This window comes from Alexandromys fortis, unplaced genomic scaffold (assembly GCF_014885135.2).
Source record: "Alexandromys fortis isolate MF-2015 unplaced genomic scaffold, M_Fortis_MF-2015_v1.1 scaffold_273, whole genome shotgun sequence".
NCBI lineage: Eukaryota > Metazoa > Chordata > Mammalia > Rodentia > Cricetidae > Alexandromys > Alexandromys fortis.
The window spans coordinates 1,245,096-1,272,803 of record NW_026068145.1 but is presented as its reverse complement, the minus strand read 5'-3'; the positions used below and the strand labels follow the sequence as shown (position 1 = coordinate 1,272,803).

The window sequence follows — 27,708 nt, the reverse complement described above, 5'->3', positions numbered from 1 at the left end:
CTGCCTCTACCTGCCAAATGCTGGGATTACAGGGGTGTGAATCTATGCGTGGAGTGTGTGTGTGTGTGCGCGCGCGCGTGTGGAGGCTAGGAATCAACTTAGGGTGTCTTTTTTAAATCACTGTTTACCTTTTCTTTTGTGTGTGTCAGAATCTCCCACTGAACCTGCAACCCAGTTATACTGCCCTGACCCGCAAGGAAGGTTTACCTGTCTACTTCCCAAGTGTTGGCACTGCAGGCATGTGCCCCCATACCAGGCTTCTTATGTGGGTGCTGAGGATCAAACTAGGGTAGTGGCGCACACCTTTATTAATCCCAGTACTAGGGAGGCAAAGGCAGGTGGATCTCAGGGTTCAAGGCCAGCCTGGTCTGCAGAGCGAGTTTCAGGACTGGCTCTAAAAAAAAAAAGGAGAAACCCTGTCTCAAAAAATGAAAAACAAAACAAAAACTTGGGTCCTCATGTTTGGATGGTCATCACTTTACTGACTAAGCCCCTCAGCTCTCCCCACCTCCCAGACAGGGTTTCTCTATGTACCAGCTCTGCCTGTCCTAGAACTCTCTGTAGACCAGACTGGACTCACAGAGATCCACCTGCCTCTGCTCCCCGAGTAATGGGATTACATATGCTGCCACTGCCTGGTGCCAGCCTATTTTTAAACTATCTATATTCTTAGTATTCGGATGTATGGGTCACAGACTGCTCCACCAATACTACCTGGGGACTTGTTTCAAAATGCAGGTTTTCAGGCTTTACCTTAGAATCGCCAAGTCAGAGTCTACAGTTTACACAAACTCAGGATTATATAGTAAAATGAGAAGCATTGCTCTATTACATGTCCCCATCTATCCCAGAGTCATCTCAATCAATAATCTAGAGATGATGATCAGGAAAGAAGAAAGAAAACTACGAGTCTTAGTCAGGGTCACCATTGCTGTGATGACAGGGTTTATTTTGGTTATACTTCCACATCACAGTCCATGGAGAAAGGACTGGAAAACCTGAAGGAGCGTTTAAGAAAGGTACTAAAACTAGAGAAGAATTAGCAGATTGACAGGAAACAAAGACTGCATGAGACATGATCGGCTATATTTTTATATAGTAGCAACCATCACTCAGAATCCAAGACACTAGGCTGGCAAGGTAGCGAAGCAGGGAAAAGCATTTGCCACTTGAAGATGGTGACCTGGTTCAGTTCCAGGAGACCATGTAAATAAACATAGGAAAAGACAACTAACTAAAAAGTTGTCCTCTGACTGCTATATGTGCCCCCAAGTCAATGTACATAATTTTAATAATATATATAATATGTTTCTATGCTATTCACCCCTCAACAATAAATGTTTTTAAAGAAACTTCTATTTACAGTAGCATCAAGCATCAGTAACACAGAACTCATATAGTAATAGGGCAGGGAGTCTAGCTTAGTGGTAGAGCGTGCGCTTATGGGCTTGTACAAACAAGGTCTTGGATTCAGTTCCTAGCATTTCCATAAACCATACATTCAAACGCACACACATATATAAATTTGGTGAACAAATGCATTATGTTAAAACAAATGGTTGCAATTGTCTAAAGACCTAAGTACATAAATGCATATCTATACCATGTTTTAGAAGACTCCAGTGGTGTCAAATAATACAGTTGTTCCCTGGCCATCCTAGAACAATTTTACTAAGTTTTTTTTTCTTAGAAATTAGTAAGCTCATTAACACAGTTCTGTGAACATTACCCCACATCCTACCATACATACAAAAATAAGTTACAAATGGTTCTTAGACTTTCTACAAAAAGCACCACCAGAAACTGGAAGACAACACAGAATAAAACCTTGCAAACTTCGGATATAAAGTAGAAAAATTGATTAGTGGGATTACTTCAAAAATTAAATTCAATAAATTATTAAAAATATGTGCGGTATGCTATTATACTCTTCATATACATACATTATATATAGGGAAGATAATATCCAGTAAAGAGTTCTTACATTAAGGCCTACATGCCGGGAAAAAGATAGATGCTCTAGGTTTTGCTTCTCAGTTGCAAGCGCTGGGAAATACTTGAACTTGGGATCTTCCTCTTCTGCCCCTTGAATGCTGGGATTACAGGGGTGCATCAACACACCTGCCTTGTGCTTTGTGTTCTAGGCCAGCATTCTACCAACTAAGCTAGAGCCCCAGCCGGACAGTTAGATTTTCTTTTGCTTAATTAATTTTGGTCTATAGATGCAATTACCCATTTCAACTAAGGTTTTTATTTTTATTTATTTATTTTTTTTCACTTTTTGAGAGGGTTTCTCTGTGTAGTCCTGGCTGTCCTGTAGACCAGGCTGGTCTCAAACTTGGAGATTAGCCTGCCTCTGCACCCCAAGTACTGGGATTTAAGGTGATTGCCACCTGGTCTAAGCTCATTTGAAACATTAAACTGTCTATATTTCGTTTTGTTATAGAGTTTTCAAGCTCTGTGGTAGTATCTCTTCCTACCATGAATTTTCCATTTTCCCCTTTTCAATTAGTCTGGTGAGACATTTCTGTGTGTTTAAACTTATCTACCCTGTAACCCAGCAGTTTCAGTCTGAGATAATTTAGTCTGCAAAAATGAAAATGTATTTTCATATGTTTACAAAAATACTTGTATAAAAATGTACATGCCTGTAATCCCAGCACTCAGGAGACTGAGACAGGATTATGGCTTTTCAGTCAGTCTAAGCTACTGGTGACACCTTGTCTAATGATAAATAATTAAAAAAAATACTTTTAAAAACATAATTTTTAAAAAGGATGTTCTTAACAGTTTTGTTTTAATTGTAAACTAATAATAAATACCAATTACTGGACTGTACTGGCACACACCTTTAATCCCAGCACTTGGGAGGCAGAGGCAGGCGGATCGCTGTGAGTTCGAGGCCAGCCTGGTCTACAGAGCAAGTTCCAGGACAGGAACCAAAGCTACACAGAGAAAACCTGTCTCAAAAAATAAATAAATAAACTTTTGTGGCAATAAGTAGCTGTGTGGGACTGATACACTGCCTTTGCACTGAGGCAGATTCAGTAATTCTTTACAGTAAACACTACAAAGTAATGGAATAATGACTGATAAAAAAACAGTTTATGAGAATCTCAAAAACATGGAACATGAAAGGAATTCTAAACAGAGAAATTCATACTGCCGAATGCCATTATACAAAATAAAATGTACCAAATTAATTTATTGTAAGAGAAATGAAAAGCAGTGGCTGTTAGGGCTGGAGAGATGGCTCAGCAGTTAAGAGCACTGACTGTTCTTCCAGAGGACATGTGTTCAACTCCCAGCACCCACTTGGCAGCTTATAGCTATCTGTAACTATAGGGATCTGACACCTTCACACCAATGCATACAAAGTAAGTTTAAGTAAATTATTGAAATAATAGTAGTGGCTGCTAGTGAAAGTAGGGAAGTAGGGTAAGAAGTGGTAGAACTTCTAGAAGTTCCGAATTGTGTATTTTAATGAATCTTGATTGATGCAAAACTTGCTTTGCGTTTCATTATATGTAAAATATACGTGTGTGTGTGTGTGTGAGAGAGAGAGAGACAGAGACAGAGACTGGCTCTATGAATGTCCAGAGTGCTATGCTTAAAAGTGTACACTTAAAAGTGATTATGTAGCCTGGTGGGCATGGTGGCCCTCTTGTAATCCCTGGGAAGGCAGAATGTACTAAGGCATTGATTTAAAATTTCTGAAATTTTGCTTTTTTGTTGTTGTTGTTCCTATTGTTTTACTGACCTTGTATACACTTTAAAGCTTCCAGGAAATTGAGCTAAATTCCTGACCTTGTGTGGTCAGGGAAGCTTGACCTGTGTGGTCTGTCTGTTCCTAGCCCTGCTGTACCTTCCTAGGGGAACTTGAGGGACTTGAATGGCTCTCAACCCCTGGCAGTGATGTTGTGGCTCCAGAGTGATCTCTGGAACAAAGCATTAGAGGATCTGGAAGTTCCTCCACAATAGAGACCTAGGGGATAACGGTGCCGCATACACGACAAGATCCAGGCTCTTGACATTTGGGTAGTAATTATCCAAGCAACTCTCTTGTCTCCCTGCTTATGAATACTGTAATTGAAAGGGCAGAGGAAATGAGGAAAACAAAAGCAGAATAGTCAGGGACTTGGAAATACTGTACATGATGATTTGTGTGCCCAAAGGACAATTGAGAATTAAGTGTGGTAATAGAATTACACTACTCTTATTGCTTTTGTGAGGACAAGCCCTTAGAGTACCAATTACACTCTAGCAAGTATACTTTGGGTGCTAAGTAAAAACACACCGAGTTGTGCATAGTGTCTCACTGACCTTGCAGATCTCTGAATGTGAAGTACTGTTAAGGATGGTGTTATAGAAAAATGTCTAAAGCCAGGCCTGATGGCACATACCTTTAGTCCTATACTTGGGAGTTGGAGGCCAGCCAGGTCTACAGATTGAGTTTCAGGATAGCTAGGGCTACACAGAGAAATCCTATCTCAAAAAAAGAAAGAAAAGTGTTTAATGTGTGGCTTTTCTAAACTGTTAGTGATCTGCCTACTTCACTTTTGCATTCTGTCTCCTGCTTTGGGCATTATTTATTGGGTACAACTGCATTGAGTGCACATTTCCCTTTGTTATGGAGCATGTCTGTATTTAGTTCCCATCATACCTAGGCAAGGTTGAGGACCACATCTAGATTAAAGTGGATGCCTCAGGGCAGTTTAGAGCAAACGCAGAGGCTGTCCTTTTCTCTGACAGATAGGCGCAGGTACATATGCGTATGCATGTGGGTGTCAGAGGATAACCTCAGCTGTCATCTGCAGAAATGCTGTCCACTTCCTTTGAACCTGTCTTTCATTGATTTGGCGCTCACCAATTAGGCTAGACTGGCTGATCAGCACACTTAAAGAATTCTCTCCATTTCCCCAGGCAAATGCCACCATAACCCACTTCATTTTTCTGTGGGCTCTGGGAGTCAAACTTGTGCTTGTGAGGTGCTTTACTGACAACCCCCAGTCCCTTGTGTCATCTTTAAGGCAGGGTTTCTCTATTTGTTGTCTTCTCTATTTCTCTATTGTCTTCTTTATTGTTTTGACATTGACTCTCACTCCATAGCCCAGACTAGACTCAAACTCTTCAAGGTACTTCTCATTCTGGATTGCAGGTGGGAGTCACTAGTCCCTACTTCCTGACAGTTTTCTTATTTTTAAGTAATGATTTCAAAGCCTGGACTTGCTTTTGCCAACACTCTTTAAACACTGAAGCTGGGAATCACTTGGGAGGTACTCAATTTTTTTTTTTTTAAGCAAAAACTAAAGATTTGTGATACTTGAATGTAAGTTGATTTGAACATTCTGTTTTTATAAATCTCAAGTTTATAGTGCTAATATAATATAATGTAGGGTTTATAGTTCTAATATTGTGACGTGCTTGCCAACATGAACAGTTTGTAAATCCTCAACAGTCTTCCTTTAACTGTGTGTCGGATTTCCAGCTGCGTTGACTCAGGCTTTGATCCCTCTTAGGAAGATAAATGCAGTATCTGCAGTTTCTAATGGCAGGGGTGGAAGAGAGCTGTTCAGATGCAATCTTAAAAGCCAGGGCCCTGTCCAGATAAGAAATTGAAGGCCCTGGGGAAACTAATTATTTCGTTGTCATTTTTTTCAAAATGTGCCGGCTTCATCTAGCAACGAAGGGTTTTGTTAAGCTCAGTGTACAGATTTAGATTTGTTTTCTTCCAGTAGAATCACTCTCCTTAATCAGCATGCTTATAAATGGTACACCTGCCTAATTAGAACAAGTTCTAGACTCCAGGACACAGTGTTAGCATTTCAATTAGCTCTGGAGAGTGTCCCCTCACTTCTCATTTCTTTGTGACTGAGCTTTTATTGTTTTACTTCTAAAGCCTCCTTTGATCATGGGCATTTCCCTGTACTATGTCGTCATTAATATGGGTTTGCTTTTAAATGAAAGAAAAAGTGATAATATTTTATGCATATATGAAGAAATATGTTAAATTTTTTAAGCTAAGCTTTTTTTTAAAACTGAGAACATTTATCACTGCCACAAGGAGCTAAAATACAACCATCATAATCAAGATCTCCCCATCTTATCCACAATAAGTCCTTGCACTCAGAACGATAAGAAGCCCAGTCCGCAGAGCCGGTGGGGATGATACACTGCTCCACTGCTCCCTCACAGAAGCAATTGCCCACCACGGAGCGTAATGAGCAAGAGATGTGGGACAGTGGAGAGTAAAATTAAGATGAAATAGTTGCCTGGGTAACAGCTTGTAGTAAGTGTATCTCCAATTACCTTCTGGAAAAAAATTACTTAGCATCTACTCAGGTCCAAAGTCATGAATTGCAAGGGAAGACTGAAGATTTTAGTAAAAGGGTAAATAAACAGAGAAAATGATACTGAGCATGTCATGTCGTCAGCGGAGTTCTTTTCTGCCTAGAAGGATTTCAAGCAGACCCCTCTGCTTTGATGGATGCTGGGCTCCAAACCTGCTTGCTGAGCAGTGGCTGCACTGACCACAGTCACTGACCCAGCTCAGAAGAAAGATGCTTTAGATCGTCACAGGAAGTCCCGACTTTTAGACTTTGTGTGTTCCCAAAGATTACATTAAGCAGTTTGCTGTAACACAAAATCCCAAGTATGCATGATCTGTGTCCTAATTAGGACTTGTCTTTATCCATTATTGCAGATATCAGTTGAGTAAGTGGCTAAGCGGCAAGAAATGAAGTTTAGTTTTTATTAGATAAATGTCACATTGAGTACTGGAGTGGCAGAAAAGGATGTTAGTAAGTTACTCTAAACAACACTGTACTGTCTATAATAAAGTTCTGGACAATAACATTATCAGTCATAAGGTGCCAATGTATATAAAGTACTTTCTTTTAAAATAGATTGAGTCATTTTAGTTCCAGTATTTGGGAGGCAGAGGCTGTCATATCTCTGTGAGTTCCAGACCAGCCAGGGCTACATAGACCGTATCTCGATAGATGATGGATGGATGGATGGATGGATGGATGGATGGATGCACGGACGGATGCTAGGTAAATAGGTAGATATGATCCCAGCTCTCGGAACCAGGAGGATCAGGAATTCAAGGCCAGTCTCAACTATATAGGGAGATGAAGACAGCAGCGTCAGATAAGAGATGAGGCCTCAAATACAGAAAAGGATGGAAGGTTACACTTGCCTTACAGTTTGCTGCTGTCATTGTGGTGCTTCCATCTCACTCGACTTGTTTTTCCTTTTTTACTCGTCCTCATTGTTGAGAGAGAAAGGTGATGTGTAGAGGGATGGTTCACCACTGCTAGGTACTGGCAGTCAGCCTGACTTCATAGGTGTGTGTTATGTTCAGATGTGATTTCAGTAGTTTCGTGCATGTATGCAATGTGTCTTGATGATATCCAACCTAGGTTCCCCCTGCCTATTCTCTCCCGGTCCCCACAATACCATTCTCTCCTTCATGTCCAAATTTGATATTCTATAAAACTGTAGTGGATAATTTTAGATGAGCCCTAAAACTTAGTATTTATGATAACTTTCCTCCAGGTGGTTTTACAACCTTTGGTTTTGTTTTGTCAGATTATGCCAAAGGAAGTATATGAGAAGCATAGCTCTTATGTGTCAGAGTAAGATAAGACATTAGCCTTTAAGAGATGATGGACTCACCTCACTGTTGATGGAAGTGTAATTATATAGATGATTATATATTTTATATAATAAATTATATATGTCATTATTTATATGAAAATAAACGATTATGGTCAGCATTTTGAGACCTGTTTAATTAAAGGAACAGTTCTCAGTCTCACAGATTTGTTCATTCATTGATTCATCAAACTATACTCTGTGTCATTCCTATTATGAAGATGCCTAAGGTTGAGTAATAGAAGCAAAATAAATTAGCCCGATGATACATCACTACGTAGAGGTCAGTGCTCAGAAGCAAGGCAGTCAAAGTATGGACTGTTCTAGACCAGGCCAGAAAATCATTTTAGAGACGGTGGGCAAAGCAGCCCATCTGATAATGTGGTACCTAAATCAAATTCCAAACGATCCATAGAGTGACATGTCAGGGAGGGCTTGGAGTCGTCTGATCAGAATCCTTGTGTAATAATTCCCATGTGTCCTGTGGAGGAGGTCGGAGGGCATCGTTTATCTTGCCTGAGAAACAGGCTGGGAGCTCCAGGCGTGCTAGAGTAGTACCAGAGATACACTTGGGCAAAGAAGTGGTAAGCAGAAAAAGACCCACACTCAGACTTCAGCACAGTCTTGAGAAAAGGTATGGATAAGAGTGTGAGGAAAAGTCTTTGATGATCAGGGCAAGATTCCGAGAAGCACTTGAGTCATCTGGGCATGTTGACATATTCTACAATGAATTGCTTCCACGTAGTGGTCATGAATTTATATTCATGCTTGGTTTTTTTGTTTTTATTAACATTTTAAATTTGTTTCTATGTTCTTTATGTTTGTTTTCTTCTGCTGACATTTTTTTTTTTACTTTGAATTTTCCTTTATTAATAGCTAAAAACATCTCGGCTTTTGTTGAGGTGCTTTCTACCTTGTTCCTGTGGCTGCCGATCGGGTAGTTCTTTTAAAAGAAATTTTGTAAAATTAATATTCATCAAAGAATATGAGCATCAGATTATTTCATAAAATAATTTAAAATTCCATAACACTTATTAAGGGGCTTAAAGCTGTTACGTCTTTATAACCGGAGTGAATTGGGCACTAATTAAGACAATATTTGAGTTAGACTTAAACAGTACTTACCATGCTCAGTCACATTTGAGCTTTCAACCACTCTAGAGCTGGACAACATGAAGACATTGTGTACTTCCACAGGTGATGAACTCTAGGCTCAAGGGATATGTTGAAATCTCAGTCTTTTCCATCATGGAAGTCTAAGTGTATACACGCCGAGTGGGACTGTTCCATTTGTAAGACTGGGGTCAACAGGATTGTGTTCTAATCGTCTCAAGGACATCCTAGATGGTTCAGATCCACAGAGGTTAGAAGGAGCACCCCATCATATATCCCTGATTGTGTACATAGGCTGAAGAAGTAGCTTGTAATAGCCCCTTCACCCATGCACGCTCGTGCACACCCACAAGCACACACATACAGTCTTATCTGTCATTGCAGGAAGAGGATGTGAGCTGGCTACCTCTGGCTCTGCTCTAGTTTATAAACTTGCATTTATTTTCGTCTGAGACCTTAGGCTAACAAGAGTAACAAACATGAAATATATAGTTTCCATCAGGGCAGAGACAAGTCATCATGACTGAAAATAAAGCTCACATGCGTGGTCACATGTTCTGGAAGAATGTTTCCTCAGAATGAGCTGTTTTATTTTTAGGTCAGAGGTTCCAAAGATTCTCAAATGCTTTAGGTATGGTATTCTCAATAAAATATTAGAACAGAGAAAACCCACAGCAGTTATCCACAGAGCCCTGGAGACGCCGGATCTGGAAAGAACCTTGAGAAGCTCTAGATGCTGAGCTTGAGTGTGGTGATTCTTTGACTATTCTGTCCTGACATGGCCATCTCCCCTCCTCTCATTTCAGGCAGCTCTTGTCCCTCAAAAGTCAATCCGTCCACAGAATCTCTGACCCCATTTGTCTGAGGTACCAAGAGCATGCAGTTGTCTAGAGATAGAAGGGGAAATGTCAGTTGCCAGGGCCCAGGAGAGAGCAACAGGCATAGAATAGCAGTTTGGGAAGACGGAAAGTAATGTACAAATGGATGGTAATGATGTTTCCCAGGATTATGAATGTTGTCACTGAAGGCACCTTTACAGTTTGTTAAACTGGTAAATTTTATGTTACACATATGCTTGTGGATATGTTTATCTTTATGTGTATATGTACATGTGCATGCTGTGAGCTCATACCACAGGCTGCTTGTGATAGTCAGAGGACAACCTTGGATCATTAACTTCCACTGTGTGTGTACAGTTGTGTGCCGTGATATATGTGTGGAGGTTAGAGAACAACTTGTGGGAGTCAGTTCTGTCTGCCATGTAGCTTTCTGTGATGAACTCAGGTCGGCAAGCTTGGCATGGAGTGCTTTTTTTTACCTGCGGAGCCATCTCACTGACAGACACAGGCTTTGTTAGCTGTGTATGTCAGACCAGCTGACCTGTGAGCTGTTGGGAATTCTCCTGTTTCTGCCTCCCATCTTTCTGTACCAACAGATAGCTTCTTGGTTTTACGTGGATTCTAGGGATTTAAACTGAGACCCTCACAATTGCACAGCAAGCAATTTACCCATGGGCTGTCTCCCCAGCCCTTACATTACATGTATTGTACCGTGATTTTAAGAAGAGTGTTAATGACAGGGACAGCAATTGTAGGTCTTTTTGCTAGACAGTGACATTTTTCTTTTCAGCTTCAGTTGTTCTGTGTTTTGTACACTGGAGTCACTAAGATAAAATCTAACCCTTCTACCTGCATGAAAATACCCAGCTTGCCACCTTCAAACTTTAAGGATAAACAGGCTCCGTTCCTTCATAATTTTTGCTTGTTTATGAGACAGGTTATTTTTGTGTATCTCTGGCTGTTCTAAAACTTAGTATGTAGAACAGGCTGACCTCAGACTCACAGAGATTCCACTGCCTCTGCCTCCTTAGTGCTGGAATTAAAGTCATGCACTACTATGCCCAGCTTACTTACAATTTTTTATTTTTACACTTAACATCATGATCTCTTCAGTAGGATTCCCTGAGCTTGCTCCAGTGCTTGGCTGTGGATCTCTGCATCTCTTTTTGTCAGTCCTTAGATGAAGGCTCTCTGATGACAATTGGGATAGTTACTGATCTGATTACAGGAGATGGCCAGTTCAGGCTACCTATGAGGAAAGAGACCTCTGGATGGGAGGGACCTTTTTGGGGCCAGGTAGAAACGCGATGTAAGGGAAACCTTCACAAATCTACAAGGATGACCCCAGCTAAGATACCATAACACCTCCAAGTCTTTGCTCACATCTCTCTGGAACTGTCATTGTTGCCCATGGCCCAACATGATCATAATATGTCCACTTAAGAAATTCATATCTGGCTTTTGCATTACTTTGATATTTAGTGCATATTCCCCTAATTATACCAGTAAAACAATTGGTGCTAAGCAAATGATGGCTCATAGTTAAGAGCCCTTGGTACCTGGAGGTCATGTGGTGGCTCACAACCTTCTATAACTAGTTACAGGGGACCTAGCACCCTCTTCTGGCCTCTGAAAGCACTATGCACACACATGTTGCACATGCATGCATGCAGGCAAAAACTCATCCACATAAATAAATAAATTTTTAAAATCAGCAATTCAGCCACGGATTGTGGATTATATTTTATTGCCATGAGCTTTACGTCTCACATGACTTCATTCTTTTTTAATTTTAATTTTATTTTATTTTGGTCTTTTGGTTTTTTGAGACAGGGTTTCATTGTAGTTCTAGAGCCTGTCCTAGAACTAGCTCTTGTAGACCAGGCTGGCCTCGAACTCACTGGGATCCGCCTGCCGCTGCCACCCGAGTGCTGGGATTAAAGGTGTGCGCACCACCACCCTGCATGACTTACATTCTTTAAGAGTCCAGACAAGTTATTTTATAAAGAAGTTTTCAATTTTAATTTGCCTGGTTGTTTTTCTTCCTGGTAGATTCACCAAGAATGACATGGGCACTGCTCTGCACTTTATGGAAACACTGGGAGGCACATGGTGTTAGTTCAGTATTCCCGTTGTAATTAGTTACAATATAACATTATAGTGGCATCCTTTTAAGTACTTTTAAATCATGCTATTGGTGCTTGAAGAGATGATGAACACCTTAAAAACATGTTGCTCCTGGTGGGAACAGAATTTTTAAGAATCTGTTTTTCTGAGAGAGGAATGGAGATAGGTAGTGAAGCTGAGAAATGGGCCCTCGGGGCACAACACAGACTTGGGTTCCAGCTAGCCCCTCAGACCCTCAGTTCCTCTTTAAAGCAGGCACAATGCCATGTATCTTGCCTGGTCAAGGTAAGTAAGTGAGGTAGCAGTGGACAGAGGGCCTCCGGCTTCCCCACTGCCTCAGAGCCATTGCTCAGCAAAGGGGGAAGCGAGGCCAGAGAGGTGCTTACAGAGCAGAGTGTGCCTATCCCTTTTTATCTTCACGCCTCTCCACAGTGTTGTCCTCAGGTTTACTGTTAGTTTGGCATTACCAGACATCGAAGAAAATGTGGCCAACAAGTTGGATGCCTTTATGACATTTCTTTTGCTTTGTTCCTTTCAGATATTTATTTCCTTTACTGCTGTATTGTGTGTGTGCTGCACATACATTCTAGAGGTCGGAAGACAACAAATTTTGAGTCAGTTTTTCCCTCATGTCTATTAATGAGGTTTGACCTCAGACCACCAGGCTTCTGTAGCAAGCACTACCCACTAAGATGACTATGTGGCTCTTCCCACCTACCTTGAGATGTCAAAAAAAGAAATTAAGAATTTTCAGTTAAAATTGGGTGTTTTGAATTTTGTTTTCTTATGAGGGGGGTGTTGAGAGAGTTTTACTGTGTAGCACAGCCTGGCCTTGAAATCATTTCAATCCTACCTCCGATTCCAAAATGCTAGGGTTAGGGGTATATGCCACCATGATCAACCTGGGCTTCTGTTTTCAAACTTCTTAAATATTACTTATCTTTAGTAGATCTTGTGGAATCAAACTGCTATTTACCTAGACCGCTTTCTGACTGCAATCCATTTTACTTTAAGGGATTATTTAAAAAAAAAAAAAAACAGTTTACATGCAGTCTGAGAATAGTGGATAAAAATAATTCTGTGACCCATTTACATGCATTACTGTAAAGTTTCATTTCATACAAGTGACAATTTTTTAAAGTTAATTAGACTCTGCTACACTGAGGTTAGCAAAAAAGTGCTTTGAATTATCAATAATTCAGCAGGGCAGACATTTCTGTATAATGCAGTGGTTGTAGAGTATTGTGAGATAGTTATCCTTAAAATAAATGGTTGTGAGCACACATCAGCATGGTGGGCTTCACTTGAATGTGGCTTGAAGTGATAGCATCTCTGCTTCTATTATTGGGCAGGGTGTGGGACATCAGTCTTTCTGGCCATGAACTACTAGCAACCTTTGTCCTTTGTGTTACCTTTAGTTAAAAACGAAAAATGAGTATGAAAGCTGGCTGGTGGCCATGTCTCCCTTTCAGCTAAAAACGCATCTGGGAAAGAAAAATGAAACTGCAGATTTGGATTTATTTCATTGTATGAATGATATGTGACATTTTGTAAATTATTTATCACTGCAAGGGTGGCGGCAGTGGCTTGAACATTGTTCTATCAAATGAAAGCAAGAATCCCATTAGTACAAAGACTGTGCTTTAGCCAGAATCTATCAGGGGAATGTTGTCACTTTAAAACCAGATTGTTCTTTTAATTGCTATTTAAAGGAACAAAAGTGTTCCCTAGGTACTGCAGCTGAGCAGTTGCAAGTAATAACTATGGATCCATAATTATGCAGTGCTGATTATCTGGCATTTAAAGAACTGTGGCTGGAGTCGGTGACCAATTTGTTGTAGCCTGTCTTTTTTTTTTTTTTTGGTTTTTCTAGTACAGAATGCTTCACACTGTGCCTTTTTAACAGGGCTACAAATATACATTTGTAAAGCTACCTCAGAAAGTAAAACATGTGCATATTAATAGAACAAATTAAGCTGAAAATAAGAGCTGGATAACGAAGACTCCTATTGTAAAATGAGAATCACAGTCATATTAGACAAGTTTAGGAATGCTTGGTCATAAGCTGAGGTCTTGACTTTCATGGCAATGTTGTTAGAGGAGCCAAGACATTTGTTGACTCATTAGAACCATTCAAAATATTATCTTAAAGAAGTGGTTGATTTCTCTTTTTAACTGGCAGCTGCTTATTTATTCTGCCAGCAAACATATTTTGAGTCCCTACTGTGAGCCAGGCTAAGTATTAGGCATTTGGGATTGAATAGTTGCCCAAATGAGGTTCATTCTGTGCTGCTGTAGACTCAGAGAACTAGATCTAACACAATCCTGTTTGTGACTTACGTATAAAAACATTGGTGATTCTGTTGAGTTTTCTTGCCCTGAATTTTTGATTCATGAGATTCAGAATAAGGACTTCATAGTAACATTCAGAGAGCTAGCAGACAACATGTGTGAAGGCTTGGGATATGCAATAAAATTTTAGTATTTTACCCAGTTTTGATAATGTAACCGGATCTGTAGGCACAGTCAACTGCGTTCATATGATGGAGAGGCCTGCCCTGCTGGCAGTGGTAAACAACGGGAGACACAGTGTATGTAGATCTACACTCTGTTAAAAGCAATTGCCATAGAGAGTTAAAGGGTGCCAGGGGGTAGACAAATGTTTTGTTGTTTCTTTTATAAAGTGTGAATGTCAGAGATTGAGGGTTTATCTCCTTTGTGTGCCCTGGTTTTCCTTTGAAGCCCTTGGTGCCAGAGAGGCTTTGTTAATAGTCTTTTTGATCTTCTCAAGTCCACAGAATTTTAGTTCCTGCGTATTCTCTGTTCATGTGCCATCTAAAACATACATTTCATGTCTAGTGTTTAAAGGTGAATAATTAGGACACTTGATAACGTTTAGTGAAATAACCTCACTTAATTAACTGGATGATACCCATGGTCTTTAATGTGAATAGATGAATCAGTTTATTGTAGGCTTACAGATTATCGGAACACTTAGGATCGCAGATGGATTCTTAGTGTTCATTCTGAAGGCTCTAGGATATTTGAAGGTAGTAGGCATCACTGAATTCATAAAAGTTACTTCTGAATCTAATGCTACATTTAACTGTATTTAGATATTGCTTTGCTACCAAATAATTTATGATAATTATTTTTAGAAGGTATTAATTTAAATGCTTAATTTATCAGGGTTTCCTTAAATATTGTAAGAAGTTTTCAATTTTAATAATTTGTTTTAAGTTTTGAAAGGAAGAATAACTGTATATATAAATATACATATATATTTAATTTCTCACAGCCCCGTGCCGATCCCATTCCAATCTGTAGTTTCTGTCTGGGAACTAAGGAGTCCAATCGTGAGAAGAAACCAGAAGAACTCCTGTCTTGTGCAGACTGTGGCAGCAGCGGTGAGTTCAGGGATTTGTATGCCCTCTCTACTGACTTCGTGCCCTTATCTCGTCATTTAAATAAACCATTTGCTGATGGAATAGTATTAAAATGTAAGAATGTTATACGGGTCAAGAGTGAGATACGAATGTGTAACCAACATGTTACATGTTTATGATTCTATTCAGTAGGATTTGTAGCCAAGCTCTAGTTTCAAACCTATATATAGATAATCAGTGTGAAGACTTCAGTGCAGTAAGTGAACCATAGTAGAAATTTGGGGTTTTGTCTGTTTCTTGAGATGTCTCTCCATGTAGCCCAGGCTGACCTCAAACTCACTGTCCTTACTAAGGTTACAAGGGTAGTATGTACCACAAATGAGCTTTTTGAAATGCTGGAGTCTCACTTCGGTTGTCTGGGCTACAATGCTAAATCCTGATCTCAGTCGGTCTCTCCTTCCCAAGTACAACCATTGCCACGCCTGGCTCACCCCAGGGAGCTTAAGCTAAACGCAGAATTGCTTGTTTCCCAGAATCTGAGGCTCTGAAGTCTGTATGTAGTGTTTCAGGTTATGACACCTACTGATGAAATGTTGTGTTTCAGCTCATCTCTGTGTGACTGAATGGAAGGGATAGGAAACATGAAATCACAAGATGCAAGAAGAGATGGGTTGTCTGTAACATGTTAGACGAGGGTGAGAGCGGGCATGAAGGAGCTGCTGGGATGAACCTTAGGCAATTGCTGAATCAGTTGTAGTGCCCTAGATGCCCCAGGGCCATGTCTCTTCTGGGTTCTTATCCTAAGGATTTACCTTGGGCAGTTGCTGAACCAGCTACAGTGCCCTAGATGCCCCAGGGCCGTGTCTCTTCTGGGTTCTTATCATAAGAATTTAAGATTATGTCTTAAGTTTTATCCAGAAATATAAAGGCAAATTTTATTTATGTTTTGTTTCGCTGGATAGTCCTTTTGATTTAGTACATAAACGTCACCCAGGTTACACTCGCATACACACTTTCCAACACGTAAAATGGTAATACTCAATCGGTCCATCCCATGAACACTTTTTGTTGATGTTGTTTTTCTGGGGGTCAAACTGAAGGCCTTATACATGCTAAGAAAACACTACTACAGAGCTACACTCCAAGTCCATGGTTTTAAAAAGTTAATCTTTCTGCACTGATCTTTTATTCTTCTCCTGGGTACTGAAACACGTTTTTCCCCTCAAAATTTTATTTTGAAATTCATGACTAACAGCTGGAGTTTTTATTTTCATGGCAAAGCACTTGTTTAAGATCCTAGTTTCAATCCCTCACCCTGGAAACAAATGCAATCCTGTAGAATTTGTCGCATGCTCACATGCGAAGCCAGGCCCAGCCCAGAGAGACCGTTTACTTCCACGTAGTCACCTATCAATGAGGTACTGTCCTCGCTAGAAATGATGGCACATACCTCTAGGCCTCAAGAAACTAAACAGCCAAGTGCATAGCTACATGAACTATAGTAAGAGTGCCATAAATAGGACATCCATTGCTACAATTTCTCACCCTTCTTGTCATCCTTGATTGCTGTAAATAATTTAAAATATGATCACCACTTAGAACAACTGCTTAATGGTTGGATAGAGAAATGTTCCATACTGAAGAATGATAATATTGTGAAATGATTCTTATTTGTTATGCAGACATTTAATTTGATAGGCCATTTGTGGTTCAGCAGCTTCCTGACTAGGTGGAGAGAGCCTTCAAAATAAGACATTTCAAACCCTGCCTGAAAAATGTATCCTGACAGCCTGTTTGAGGGGCTTTACAGATTCACTAGCATTCTGACTTGGCCAGGTGTCATGGATAGTGACAGGATCACAGAAATATTATCTGTGTGTTCCACTTAATACATTTTAACCCTATGATCTCCATGCAGTGCTGGCAAGGGGCGCCTTATTTATCGGTTCTGACTTTATTCTGCTTGTAGCTCTTCTCACTAGACTCATTTCAAATGAATTATTTTTTGTCACTGCCTGATCAGTTCTATGGTATTCACCTATCTGGTGTTTATCTCTGGATTTTAAGCTGTACTTTAAAAATGGCCTCCATCATTTCATTTCCTTAGTGTCTTTTTATCTGGGCACCTAGACAAATTAGCAGAGGTACTGAAATGTGGGAAGAGAAGCTCTCTTCCTGTAGTCCTCTCCGCTGGTGTCACACTCAGCACTGCCAAGGAATCTGGGATTTTATCATAACTTCAAGGCCTTTCTCACAAGGTATCAAGGTGGAACTCTACCCAGGTCAATCTCATACTTTCCGATGCAATCGAGTTCCCCAAGTTTTCCCAGATTGAAGACCTACCAGAGGGAGGTCTGATCCCTTTGAACTGAAGTTACAGAAATGTCTTTTTCTCTAAAGCTTCTTACCTTTCTATTCATACTTCCTGGGGTCAGGCTAGGGCTGTTTGGTACGTTGGTTCTTTAAAAGCACCCTTTATTTTCTAGTAAGTGCAGAATGGGTTGGGGGTTTCTGTCCCAGGATCATGTCTACCTCTGTTACTGACAGAATCTCAGTCCTAGGGCATAGTTTCTCTCTGTAGAGCACAGAGGATGTCTGAAGGTGCCTCTCTGGACTCAGAAGTAGAGCAGTGCTGCTATGTGGCAGTTCACTTACTCTTCCGTGAGGTATCAGCTTGGATTTGACTATTTTAGTGGCTGGAAAAAGACCCCTGTTGTGAAATACTATATAGACTTGTACCTCCTCTTATCAATTAGACAAGCAACCTATGTTCTTTTTTCCTCTTAAAAATGAAGCATCAAAATAAAATGCAGCTAATTTTTTTAAGGGTATGGAGGTCCTTGTAGTTTTAAGCTATGTTTTGACACCTTGGTGTTCATAAGGAAAACAGAAGGTGATGGATGGCCTTCATGCTTCTGCAGGACCCAGTCCTGGTGGGAGCCATGCTGGCACAGTTCAGTTCTGTGGCCTAGGAGGGCCAATGCTCGGTCCTCCAGTTGGCCTTGTAGAGATGGCTGCCTTCTCATACTCACAAGGACCTACTGGTTACAGGATGGAGTTGAGACTGTTTGTAGGATCAAAGGGATTCTGAACATAAGATATTTTTGTTAAAGAAAAATTTCCATGAGCAGTTTCAAACCAGAGGAAGGAAGTCCAGATGCAGTCATAAGGAAGGTGATTATTCAATGTGTTTCCCATATGTGCTTGGTGCTCTCTGAAGCACCATATGTATGATGCCGACTGCCCTGTGCTGAGCTTTTATAGACGTGTGTGTAACTGTTTCCTTCTGATTCCACCATGAAGTGAGCTCGTTGGACTTCTCTCCATTTTTAAGATGACTGTATTACAAATGGTCAGAGCTATCTTTTTCCCTGCTAGAAGTCCTTTTTTAAAAAAAAATGCTCAAGTTCATTTTAGTAAAAATGTGAGGTGGGGTGCATAGAGATGTCCCAAATGTGTTGTCCCCAGCCCTGGGCTTTGTTTCTCTTTCACTAATGGCTGTAACCATAGTTTTCTTTTTCCATACAATGTAAAGATTGACAAGGCTGCCACGAGGGTGGTAAAATAGTCATGTGAAGATGGGCAGCAACGAACACATCAGGGGAATTAGCCTAGCCACTCATGAATTTGGAAACTGAGACATTCCTCAAGTCTGAGGAAATGCTGAGGCTGGGGAGTGCTTTTACTTGACTTTCATGGATCAGCCTACTTTGAAATTAACACTGTTATATTCTCCTTGCCTCATTAAGGCCAAATTATCTTTAATTAGCTTCACATAAGTATTAGATATTATACCAAATGAAATTTTGTGTCTGCTGCTCAGATTGCCGGGTGGTTAAATCTTACTTACAGATGAGTTGTGTGCATATGTGTTTTCAAATTAGCAAATCTAAGATAAGTGTACAGTTCAGAATTACAGCATCACACTAAGTGGAAGCTCATTGAAACAGGAGGCAGAAGAGAGGCTGCTGCAGTGCAGCTGGAGAGGGAGAGAGAGCCTCTGCAGAGCAAGAGCCCTGGTGCCCACCGTGAGTTAGTTCCTCCTTACTTACTCAGTGTCAGCCCTGAAAAACAGTGCTGGGGGAGCTGAGAAGGTGCAGTCTTTGGCTCTCCAGGCTTATTTTACTCCAATACTGGTTTCTTCGGGTTATTATATAGAAATGCCTCAGGGAGCAGTTTGTTATTCATTTAGTTTCGCCCTTACTAGAGACAGATTGGATCACTGGGTTGGAAAGGAGAGTCTTAACCAGAAGGAATTCCAAAAGGAATACATAGGAGAGGAATGAGAGCCTCACCTCCAAGGAGGAGTCAATAGGAAGAAAGGGAGCCCTATCCCCCAGAAGCCATTGCAACAGTGAGTCTCCCACAGTGCCAGACAAGAAGCAGAAACCTTGTTTGTTGGATGCATGCTGTAACATTTTCTTTCTATCATCAAACAACCTGAATAAGCAGCTTTGGAGTCTGCTGGGCAGTAGTAGTGCACGCCTTTAATCCCAACATTTGGGAGGCAGTGGCAGGCAGATCTCAGTGAGTTCGAGGCCAGCCTGGTCTACAAAGTGAGTTCCAGGACAGCCAGGACTGTTACACAGAGAAACCCTGACTTGGGGGCGGGGGGAGGGGGGCAAAGAAATGAAGGAAAGGAGGGAGGGAGGAAGAGAAATTTAAGAATCAGAGAGTTTGCCGGGCGATGGTGGCGCACGCCTTTAATCCCAGCATTTGGGAGGCAGAGGCAGGTGTATCTCTGTAAGTTCGAGACCAGCCTGGTCTACAGAGCTAGTTCCAGGGCAGGCTCCATAGCCACAGAGAAACCCTGTCTCGAAAAAACAACAACAACAACAAAAAATAAATAAACAAACAAAAAAAAAGAATCAGAGAGTTTATTTTGGATCATAGTTTGGGAGGTTTTAGTCCATAGTCATCTGGCTCCATTACTTTGGACCTGAAGTGAGGCTGATCAGAAACCCACCTGATGATAATGTCAAGAACAAATATACAGTGTGACTTCTAGATAATCCAAGAAGTCACTGTGAGAAAAGAGAAGTGCCTCCTAAACAGGAGTGGGAGCAGGAGTAGATGGGACCAGAGGAGGGCAGGCTGGGAGACGGCAGCGTGCACACAGGTGCGTGGAGAAGAACGCCATGTACTTGGGAGAGAAGGTCCCATGAGGATTAGTGCAGAATACAAAGGACTGAGTTAACAGAGGTCAGTTTCGTAGGGTTTTGTGGCCTATATGAAAGAATTTATATTTTTTCTAAGACTTTGGTGGACAGAAAAATTATCTGATGAGATTTAAAATCTATGCAGATCACTTAGGCTGCAGTAGAATAATTGATGAGAAGTTAGGTCAGGATGAGCTTTGGGATATTATAGCAGTAAACCTATGTGTCTGGATAAGTGTGGATTTGTTTAGTATGCAGGATTTTGGTTAGGACATAGAATCAAAGTGTTTTTGGTGATCATTTGATGTGTGAGATGCTTTCTTTTTTGTAACTGACTGGGTACCCATTGTATTCCCATTGCTCCAAAAGCAGGAAGGTGTTTCTTTCCTAAGATTCATTGTTAGTATTTGTGGTGATCCCTTCATCTGTGGTGCTGAGGACCAAAGTCAAGGCCTTATGCATGGTTGCTAAGCATTGTCCCACCAAGCTACATTTCTGACTTTGGTTATTTTAAGTAAGATTTTGCTGTGTATCCTAGGCTGGTTTTGAACTTGCAGTTCCCTTGTCTCTGCTTTGGAGGACAATAATGCTTGTCTTTCTACTACGTAACATGACCCATTTCCATCTTCTTCCTTCTGTTTCTAATGCTTGTTAAATGTCAGTTAAAGGGAGGGCACACACACACATACTGATGGCTCAGTAACCACTCTGAGGAACCTGATATCTTGATTATTTATTATCTTTTTGCCTTCCTCTCTTTTTCCCTCCTTCTTTCCCACCTTCATTGAATCCAGAGCTTCATGCATGCGAGGCAGATGCTCTTTTATGGTGCTACACCCCCAGCTATTTACGAACTTACTTACTTACTTATTGATGCTATAACAGATTACCACAAATTTAGTGGTTTGAAACAGCTTATTTAATATTTTACAGCTATAGGACAAAACCCCTTTGTAGAACTCAAGATATCAGAATTGTTGGCTGCTTTCTAGAAACGAAGGTCCATGCCCTAGTCAATGGGTTGTAATAGCATTTAGTTACTTGTTTGGTAATCCCTTGCCTTGCTGGCAGGTGAATTCCTTTACAGATGCCAGAGGCCAACCCCAGTATTTGGTTTATGGCTTTCCTTCCTCCATCTTTAGAGCCTGATGTGGCAAGTGAAGATTGTTGAATGTCCCCAACACCTCTCCCTTTCAACTCATGAAATCTGTTTCTTAGTCATCCCAATGCTTGTAGAGTTGCTTTCTTCTCTCCATGGCATGAGAATTGGGGTACACACATCTTTTAAGGCCATTATTGTATTTGCTTTACATGGTTTTTCTTCTCAAATATTTCCTCTGTGTTTGTGGCTCCTAATTTTAAACCATTTTCCTTCAGTTTTATTAGAAAAAATTATTATGAACTATGAATGCTTATGTGCTTGTATAACAATGAATAAATGAATGAAGACTTGACATGGCTCTCAAAATCTGATACAAGGCAAACCACAGTAGTAAAAGCATTTTCAGAGAGATGAGTTCTTAGGAGAGAGAATGAAGATTTTTAGAAGAATGGCTGTGTTTGTGTAGTGACTCAGTAGGAAATAAGGGATTATATTATCAATAGCATCGATTCCTGGCATCTCATTACTATAGATTATATAGCAATATGTTAAGACTCAGTTATAATCTTTCATTTTAAAGTTAATATGAAAAAGGAAAAATGAAAATGTGTCTTCATTGCTCAGTGTCTTTTACAGAATCATAGAAACATAGGGTTAGAAGGATCTATAATCAATTCTCTTAAGCTAAATAAAGGGAGGATTGATTCCTAAAAGAAAGATGGGTCGAAGACTTTGGAATTTGATAGGATAGCTTAAATGGTAGTAGTTTGAGATACCATTGCTTAAAGTGGAAGAAAGCATTAAAAGGAAAAATGTTCTTTGCTTTTGATTAAAAATGGCTATTACTTTTGAAAATGCAAAATTATTAAAAGTCTGCATTGTAGGATATCTATAGGAATAAATAGTAAGCTGTAATATGATATGAATTACCTTAGTTACTGAAGACTAAGCTACAAAGCATAAAAGGAGATTCTAATGTAGAGAAAAATTCAGTGCACGAAATTGAGGTCATATGTTCCGGTGATATATGACTTACAGGAAGTAATAAAAGGGGGGAAGGAGTAAATGGTATATTTTTAAGCTGATAGGATCCATTTTAAGGGTGGAATTTAAATTGCTGTTCTTTAAAAGTTGAGTTTTTTGTCCCTTGAAAGGAGGGGGTGATGTGATCAGAGCGGCCTCCCGCCTCTCCGTTCTGAGCATACTCAAGGGCAATGAGTGAGCTGTGCTTGTTTGCTGGTTCTGAGCAAGGAAAGGCGCTCAATGCCATTTTTAAACATTAAACCTTCTTCTGTTCATCTGACTGAGGAGCCCTTGGGGAAGACCATGTCAGAGGTTAAATATGTTTGCCTGGGTGTCTCTCCCAGCCTGGGGTTGCGATCATTTGGCACCACTTGATTTTTTTCAACATCTTAGATACAGATGTTTTGATTTTTTTTAAGAGTAGGGAATTGTGAACTTTTATTAATGGTATTGATGATTGATATTGAATGTTTTTATTTCAAAAAGCCAAACCTCCTGGTGAGTGGAATTTTATGAAAGCACCTGTTAAGCTTTAGGGAAGAGAACCTTTTTGGCAGGAACCCAAAATACATATTTAAACAATGAAGCTGCCAAAGTCAGGAAATTATAAAACAGTTTGGAAATTACAGAATCTGCTTTTTTATTACCCCTCAGATTTCCTTTTGCAGCTTGGTTATAAGGTCTCTCGCATGGGATTCACTAATGTTCTAACTATTTAGAGACCAGATTTTTAAAAAAGAACAAATAATCAAGTTTAGAGACCTCCTTGGGGTTGTGTAATAAAAGGCCATTCGTTTTTCAGTGGAGTCGCCTTCCAGTCCCGTGGCTCACCCTCCCTCTCTCACTCGTGGAACCTGGTCTCCTCCCTCTGGGGCTTTCTGCACACTGGCCTAGTAGAACGTTGTTGGGTAAAAAGTCCCCAGAGTTGTGTGGAGAAGCAGAATGCTCTGGAAGAATGAGGAAGCCTTCTGAGGGTGGCTTCCCAGCCCACTCTTGCCTGAATCTGTCTTCTTCAACTCATAAATACCATGCTTGTTCCCTGACTTTCAGACTTGAAACTGGGTGGTGTCGGATGTTCTAGGGTCTGTCCCAGTCACAGGTGTTCTCTGTGTGCTGTTGAGTAAATTAGTTAAGCCACTGGGCGCCCTCGCTTATCAAACAGCCCAGGTCTCTGTTAGGACAGGATCTTGTTTTGCAAGCCCGACTCCTGAACATGCTATCCCAGGCGTGCACCACCACACTCTGCTCAGCTGGCTTTTCTGTTTAGCTGTCGCTTTTTATCTTACGATTTCATCCCACAGAGAGCAGTTGTTGAACTTGGGTACAGTACAGCATATTCAAGAGCTGTGCACACGTCGTTGGTGAAGACGACGGCAAGAACACTAACAGCAGATACAAACTGTCTTCAAGTCTGTAAGATCGGGGTGCATTTGCAGGTTTATCTCTGGGAAAGTATTAGCACAATTGTTCCATACATGCAGAGAAAGGGGACAAAGACAAAAGAGAGAGAGGTCTCACAGCTCTGAGTCTCTGACCTATTTTGTTTTCAAGTTCCTAAGGCTCACTGGTTGGCACCAGCCAGCCACTGAATAAAGGAGATTTTTAAAAATAAAAATAAACTTTTTTAAAGTTAAAAAAAAAACTTTTTTTAAACAAAAATACTAAGACACTATTGACATTGAGCAATTGCTTTTTATTGCAGGACACCCATCCTGTTTGAAATTTTGTCCCGAATTAACCGCAAATGTGAAGGCCTTGAGATGGCAGTGCATCGAGTGCAAGACATGCAGCGCGTGCCGGGTCCAGGGCAGAAATGCAGTGAGTGTCCTGCTCACACCCGCCCCGCCCCGGGAAGCCACCCAGCGCCCCGGCTTTCCTCCGACAGTGTTCAAACCACGGTGCTGGCACACCGCATTTGACTGTTAACCTGGTAACTTGAGGGTGTTGGTGTTCTACAGTTGGCCTCAGTTTCAATTAGTCTCTAATATGTTATATTACAGGATAATATGCTTTTTTGTGATTCCTGTGATAGAGGATTCCATATGGAGTGCTGTGACCCACCACTTTCCAGAATGCCAAAAGGTGAACTTTTAAACCATCTTAAAACTGTAGGGCTGGGAATGGAACTCAGTGGTAGAGTACTTGCCTAGCATGTGTGAGGCCCTCATTCAGTGCCCTGCGCTGTAAAGCAAACGAACAAAATAAGTTTATTTCTTACTTGTTAACCTTATTTTGATGTCTGGGAGTTCCCCTCCCCACCCACAGGTTCTTGTAGGCTGTGAATAGAAGAGTATTATAAAGTCATTTGGTTTGGGTGACATGTATGACTCTCTAATGCAGAGCTAGGGAGGAAAAAGACTCTTGCCTAGTCAGTGTTTATAGCATTATCTGTATTCGCCAGTAAAGGAAGTGGGCTGTGTGCTTTTAAAATTCATGATGACAGTGATGACTTCAGAGTCCTTCAGCCGCAAGTCATCACCAGGTTCCAGCTATTGGTTGGTGTTTAAAAGCGTGAGCATCTGAATTCTCTGTATTTGGTGTAGCATGAAGTTTTCTTCTGCGTATTTGTGTCAGTCAGCCATGTGCAGCCTTTCCCTGCCCTCCTCACATGTGCACTATGTTCAGCGTTTTAAAATGGCCTTGCCTTTTTATTATACTATATATACATTGACATGTGGAAGGTATAGAAAATACAAACACAAGAGAAACAGAGAACAAAAATTGCCAATACATTCTCCTGCCTCACCACTCCCTTTACAAAGGACCGTTCTGCACATACGTAACTTTTTGAGATTTCCCCTTCTCAATAATAGATTGCCGGCATTCTCATGTCATCGCTTGCTCTCCTAAACATGATTTCCAGGCTCATGTTGAGCATCATAGTGTAGGGCAGGGGTTCCAAACCTGCTTGTGGGCCATAAAGAAGCTTTGTTGGCACGATATTTTTAAACTTTTGATCCTGAGTTGTCTCTGTGGGACATGCATGCTTTGATTTGCCACCCTCTCCCTACTCCCTATTGTCACGTGCTCTGATTTGCTTTAGTCATCTGTCGTCGAGGCGCTTCCTGAGGGTACTTGCTTCTGCAGCCTCATGTATAAGTGAACCATAATTGATTTAATTAACCAATTCTCTATGGTAGCTACTTCAAATGTGGCGAGTGCTCCCCTTACTCCTGAAGATAAATTCGTAGAGAGAGGTTGTCTAATTAGAGGCCATAACTTGAAAGGTTGTCAGGTTTAACACTGACCGCCAGTGTGTGGAGAATTACACTCGTGACACTAAGCACCAGTGCAGTCAGTGAGGTTTGGAGATACTGTTTTACGTCTTAGCATCTTTAAAATAATTTTCATCTTATGACAAGTACTATTTTAGATTTGATAAAACTAACCTTATTTAATATTTTAAATCAATTTGATAGTGAGGAAAATTGTGATAGTTTTTCCCTTTTTATTAAGGAGACGCAACTTTTGTATTTGATTATCGACTTTATCATCATTTATGAAGTACTTGTTTTATACTTTAATCATTTTTTTCTGTTAAGGCTCAAGTACTTACAACTTCAGTTTTATATACATATTAATATGATTTAGATTCCTGATATTGGCAGCATTTTGTTTTTCCTCATAGCATTCTTTGCCTAAGTTTTATGGTTCTTTTCTTCCCCACACCCTGTGTGTGCATTGGGTCAATTAAAAAAAAATTAAAGTTTTTTTAAAAAAAAATTTTTTTTTTTTTTTAGTTAATGCACAAACCTTTTTTATAACTGCTTATGGTGGCTCACACCTGTTATCCCAGCACTTGAAAGACTGAGGTAGGAGGATCTAGAGTTCGAGATCAGCTTGGATTACTTGAGACCTTATCTGAGGAAGAGGGGAGGGAGAGGAGTAAAACTTTCTTTGAAGTCTGGAAAATAGTTGGCTCCTTCCAGGAAGTTTATTAAATCCTTTCCTCGTTTCCCCAGTGATTTGAATTGGGACTTTTTTATATAGTAATTTGTGTAGTCACATCTTCTGTTTTTTAATTGACCAGTTTTCATATGGCAGACATAATTTCATTAATTGTCATGCCAGAGTACTTAAAATTGTTAAGCTTTATTTTCATCATCAGTGTTGGAAGTTTCTAAAAATAATTGATTAAAACAAATCAAACTTTTTTTTTTCCCCTATAGAAGTTGAGAAGTCCGATTGATTTGAAAATTTTTCTTCCCAATTGATAAGAAAGGGATAAAAGATGAATAGTTTCTGATTTGGGCTAGAGAGATGACTCCATAGTTAAGAAGCTTGCTGCCTTTCCAGAGGACCAGGCAGCTCACAACTGCCTGTAGTTCTAGTTCCGGGATCCAGTGCTTCTCTGGCCTTCTTAGACATGTACATATGGCATATACTCACACACACACACACACACACACACACACACACACACACACACATACAGTTTCCAGGGATGACTATGGGGCGGTGTGAGGGGAACAGGTAGGGCCAGCCACTGCGCTCACCACCTTGATGGAGCCTTTGACCTTTAGCAATGGCTTTCTGAAGAGAACAACAGAGAGTGACTTTCCTAGAGAAAGTTCTGCATCCAGCACGTGTGGTCAGATTACTACAACTACAGATTTATATTTAATACCTTCTCCTTAAGTAAAACATTAAAATGTCTTTTCATATATATATTAATTCAGGGATGTGGATTTGCCAAGTCTGCAGACCAAAGAAAAAGGGAAGAAAACTACTCCATGAGAAAGCTGCACAAATAAAACGACGATATGCAAAACCCATGGGACGACCGAAAAATAAATTAAAGCAACGATTGTTGTAGGTTGAGATCTTATTAAAAGAAATCTTATATGTTGTGCTTTAAAAAAAAAATGTAGGTAATTGTAATCCCCTCGGATTTTGTTAAATTTTTTAGCATAATTTTTCTAAACTCAATGAGGAATATTTTTCTTTTGCATAAACTGTGGGATTTTCCCCCCAAAATAACATTTTTAATTACAGTTGGTATTTTGGGGTCTTATCTTGGCAGTACCTATGATACCGAGTGACATATTTCAAGCAGCAAAATGAACGTGTTTTAAGAACTGCTAACATCCTCAGCCTTTTTATTGGTTGAGCATTGAAACAGCTCAATGTTATAAATACTTCACAAGGGCTTTTAAAACAGACGATAACAGATAAATAACAATCCCTTCTGATGCCAGTGTAATATTATCACTTCTTAAGATATCTTTTCCAAAATTGTAGCTTCTGAGAAACCCATAAATGACTGTCCCTATAGAGTTAGACAGGTCCATTTGGCAGGT

General features: G+C 40.3%; 1 protein-coding gene across 4 annotated transcripts in view; it reads left to right on the top strand.

Annotated features, from left to right (window-relative positions):
* Kat6b (lysine acetyltransferase 6B) overlaps positions 1 to 27,708 on the top strand; it is a 192,544-nt gene that overhangs the window by 112,096 nt on the left and 52,740 nt on the right. For all 4 annotated transcript variants that reach the window (XM_050126924.1, XM_050126923.1, XM_050126925.1 and 1 more), the window contains exons 3-6: positions 15,037 to 15,145; positions 24,111 to 24,226; positions 24,409 to 24,490; positions 27,088 to 27,220. In XM_050126924.1, the coding sequence (XP_049982881.1) occupies positions 15,037 to 15,145; positions 24,111 to 24,226; positions 24,409 to 24,490; positions 27,088 to 27,220 (440 nt within the window). The remainder of the gene's footprint in view (positions 1 to 15,036; positions 15,146 to 24,110; positions 24,227 to 24,408; positions 24,491 to 27,087; positions 27,221 to 27,708) is intronic.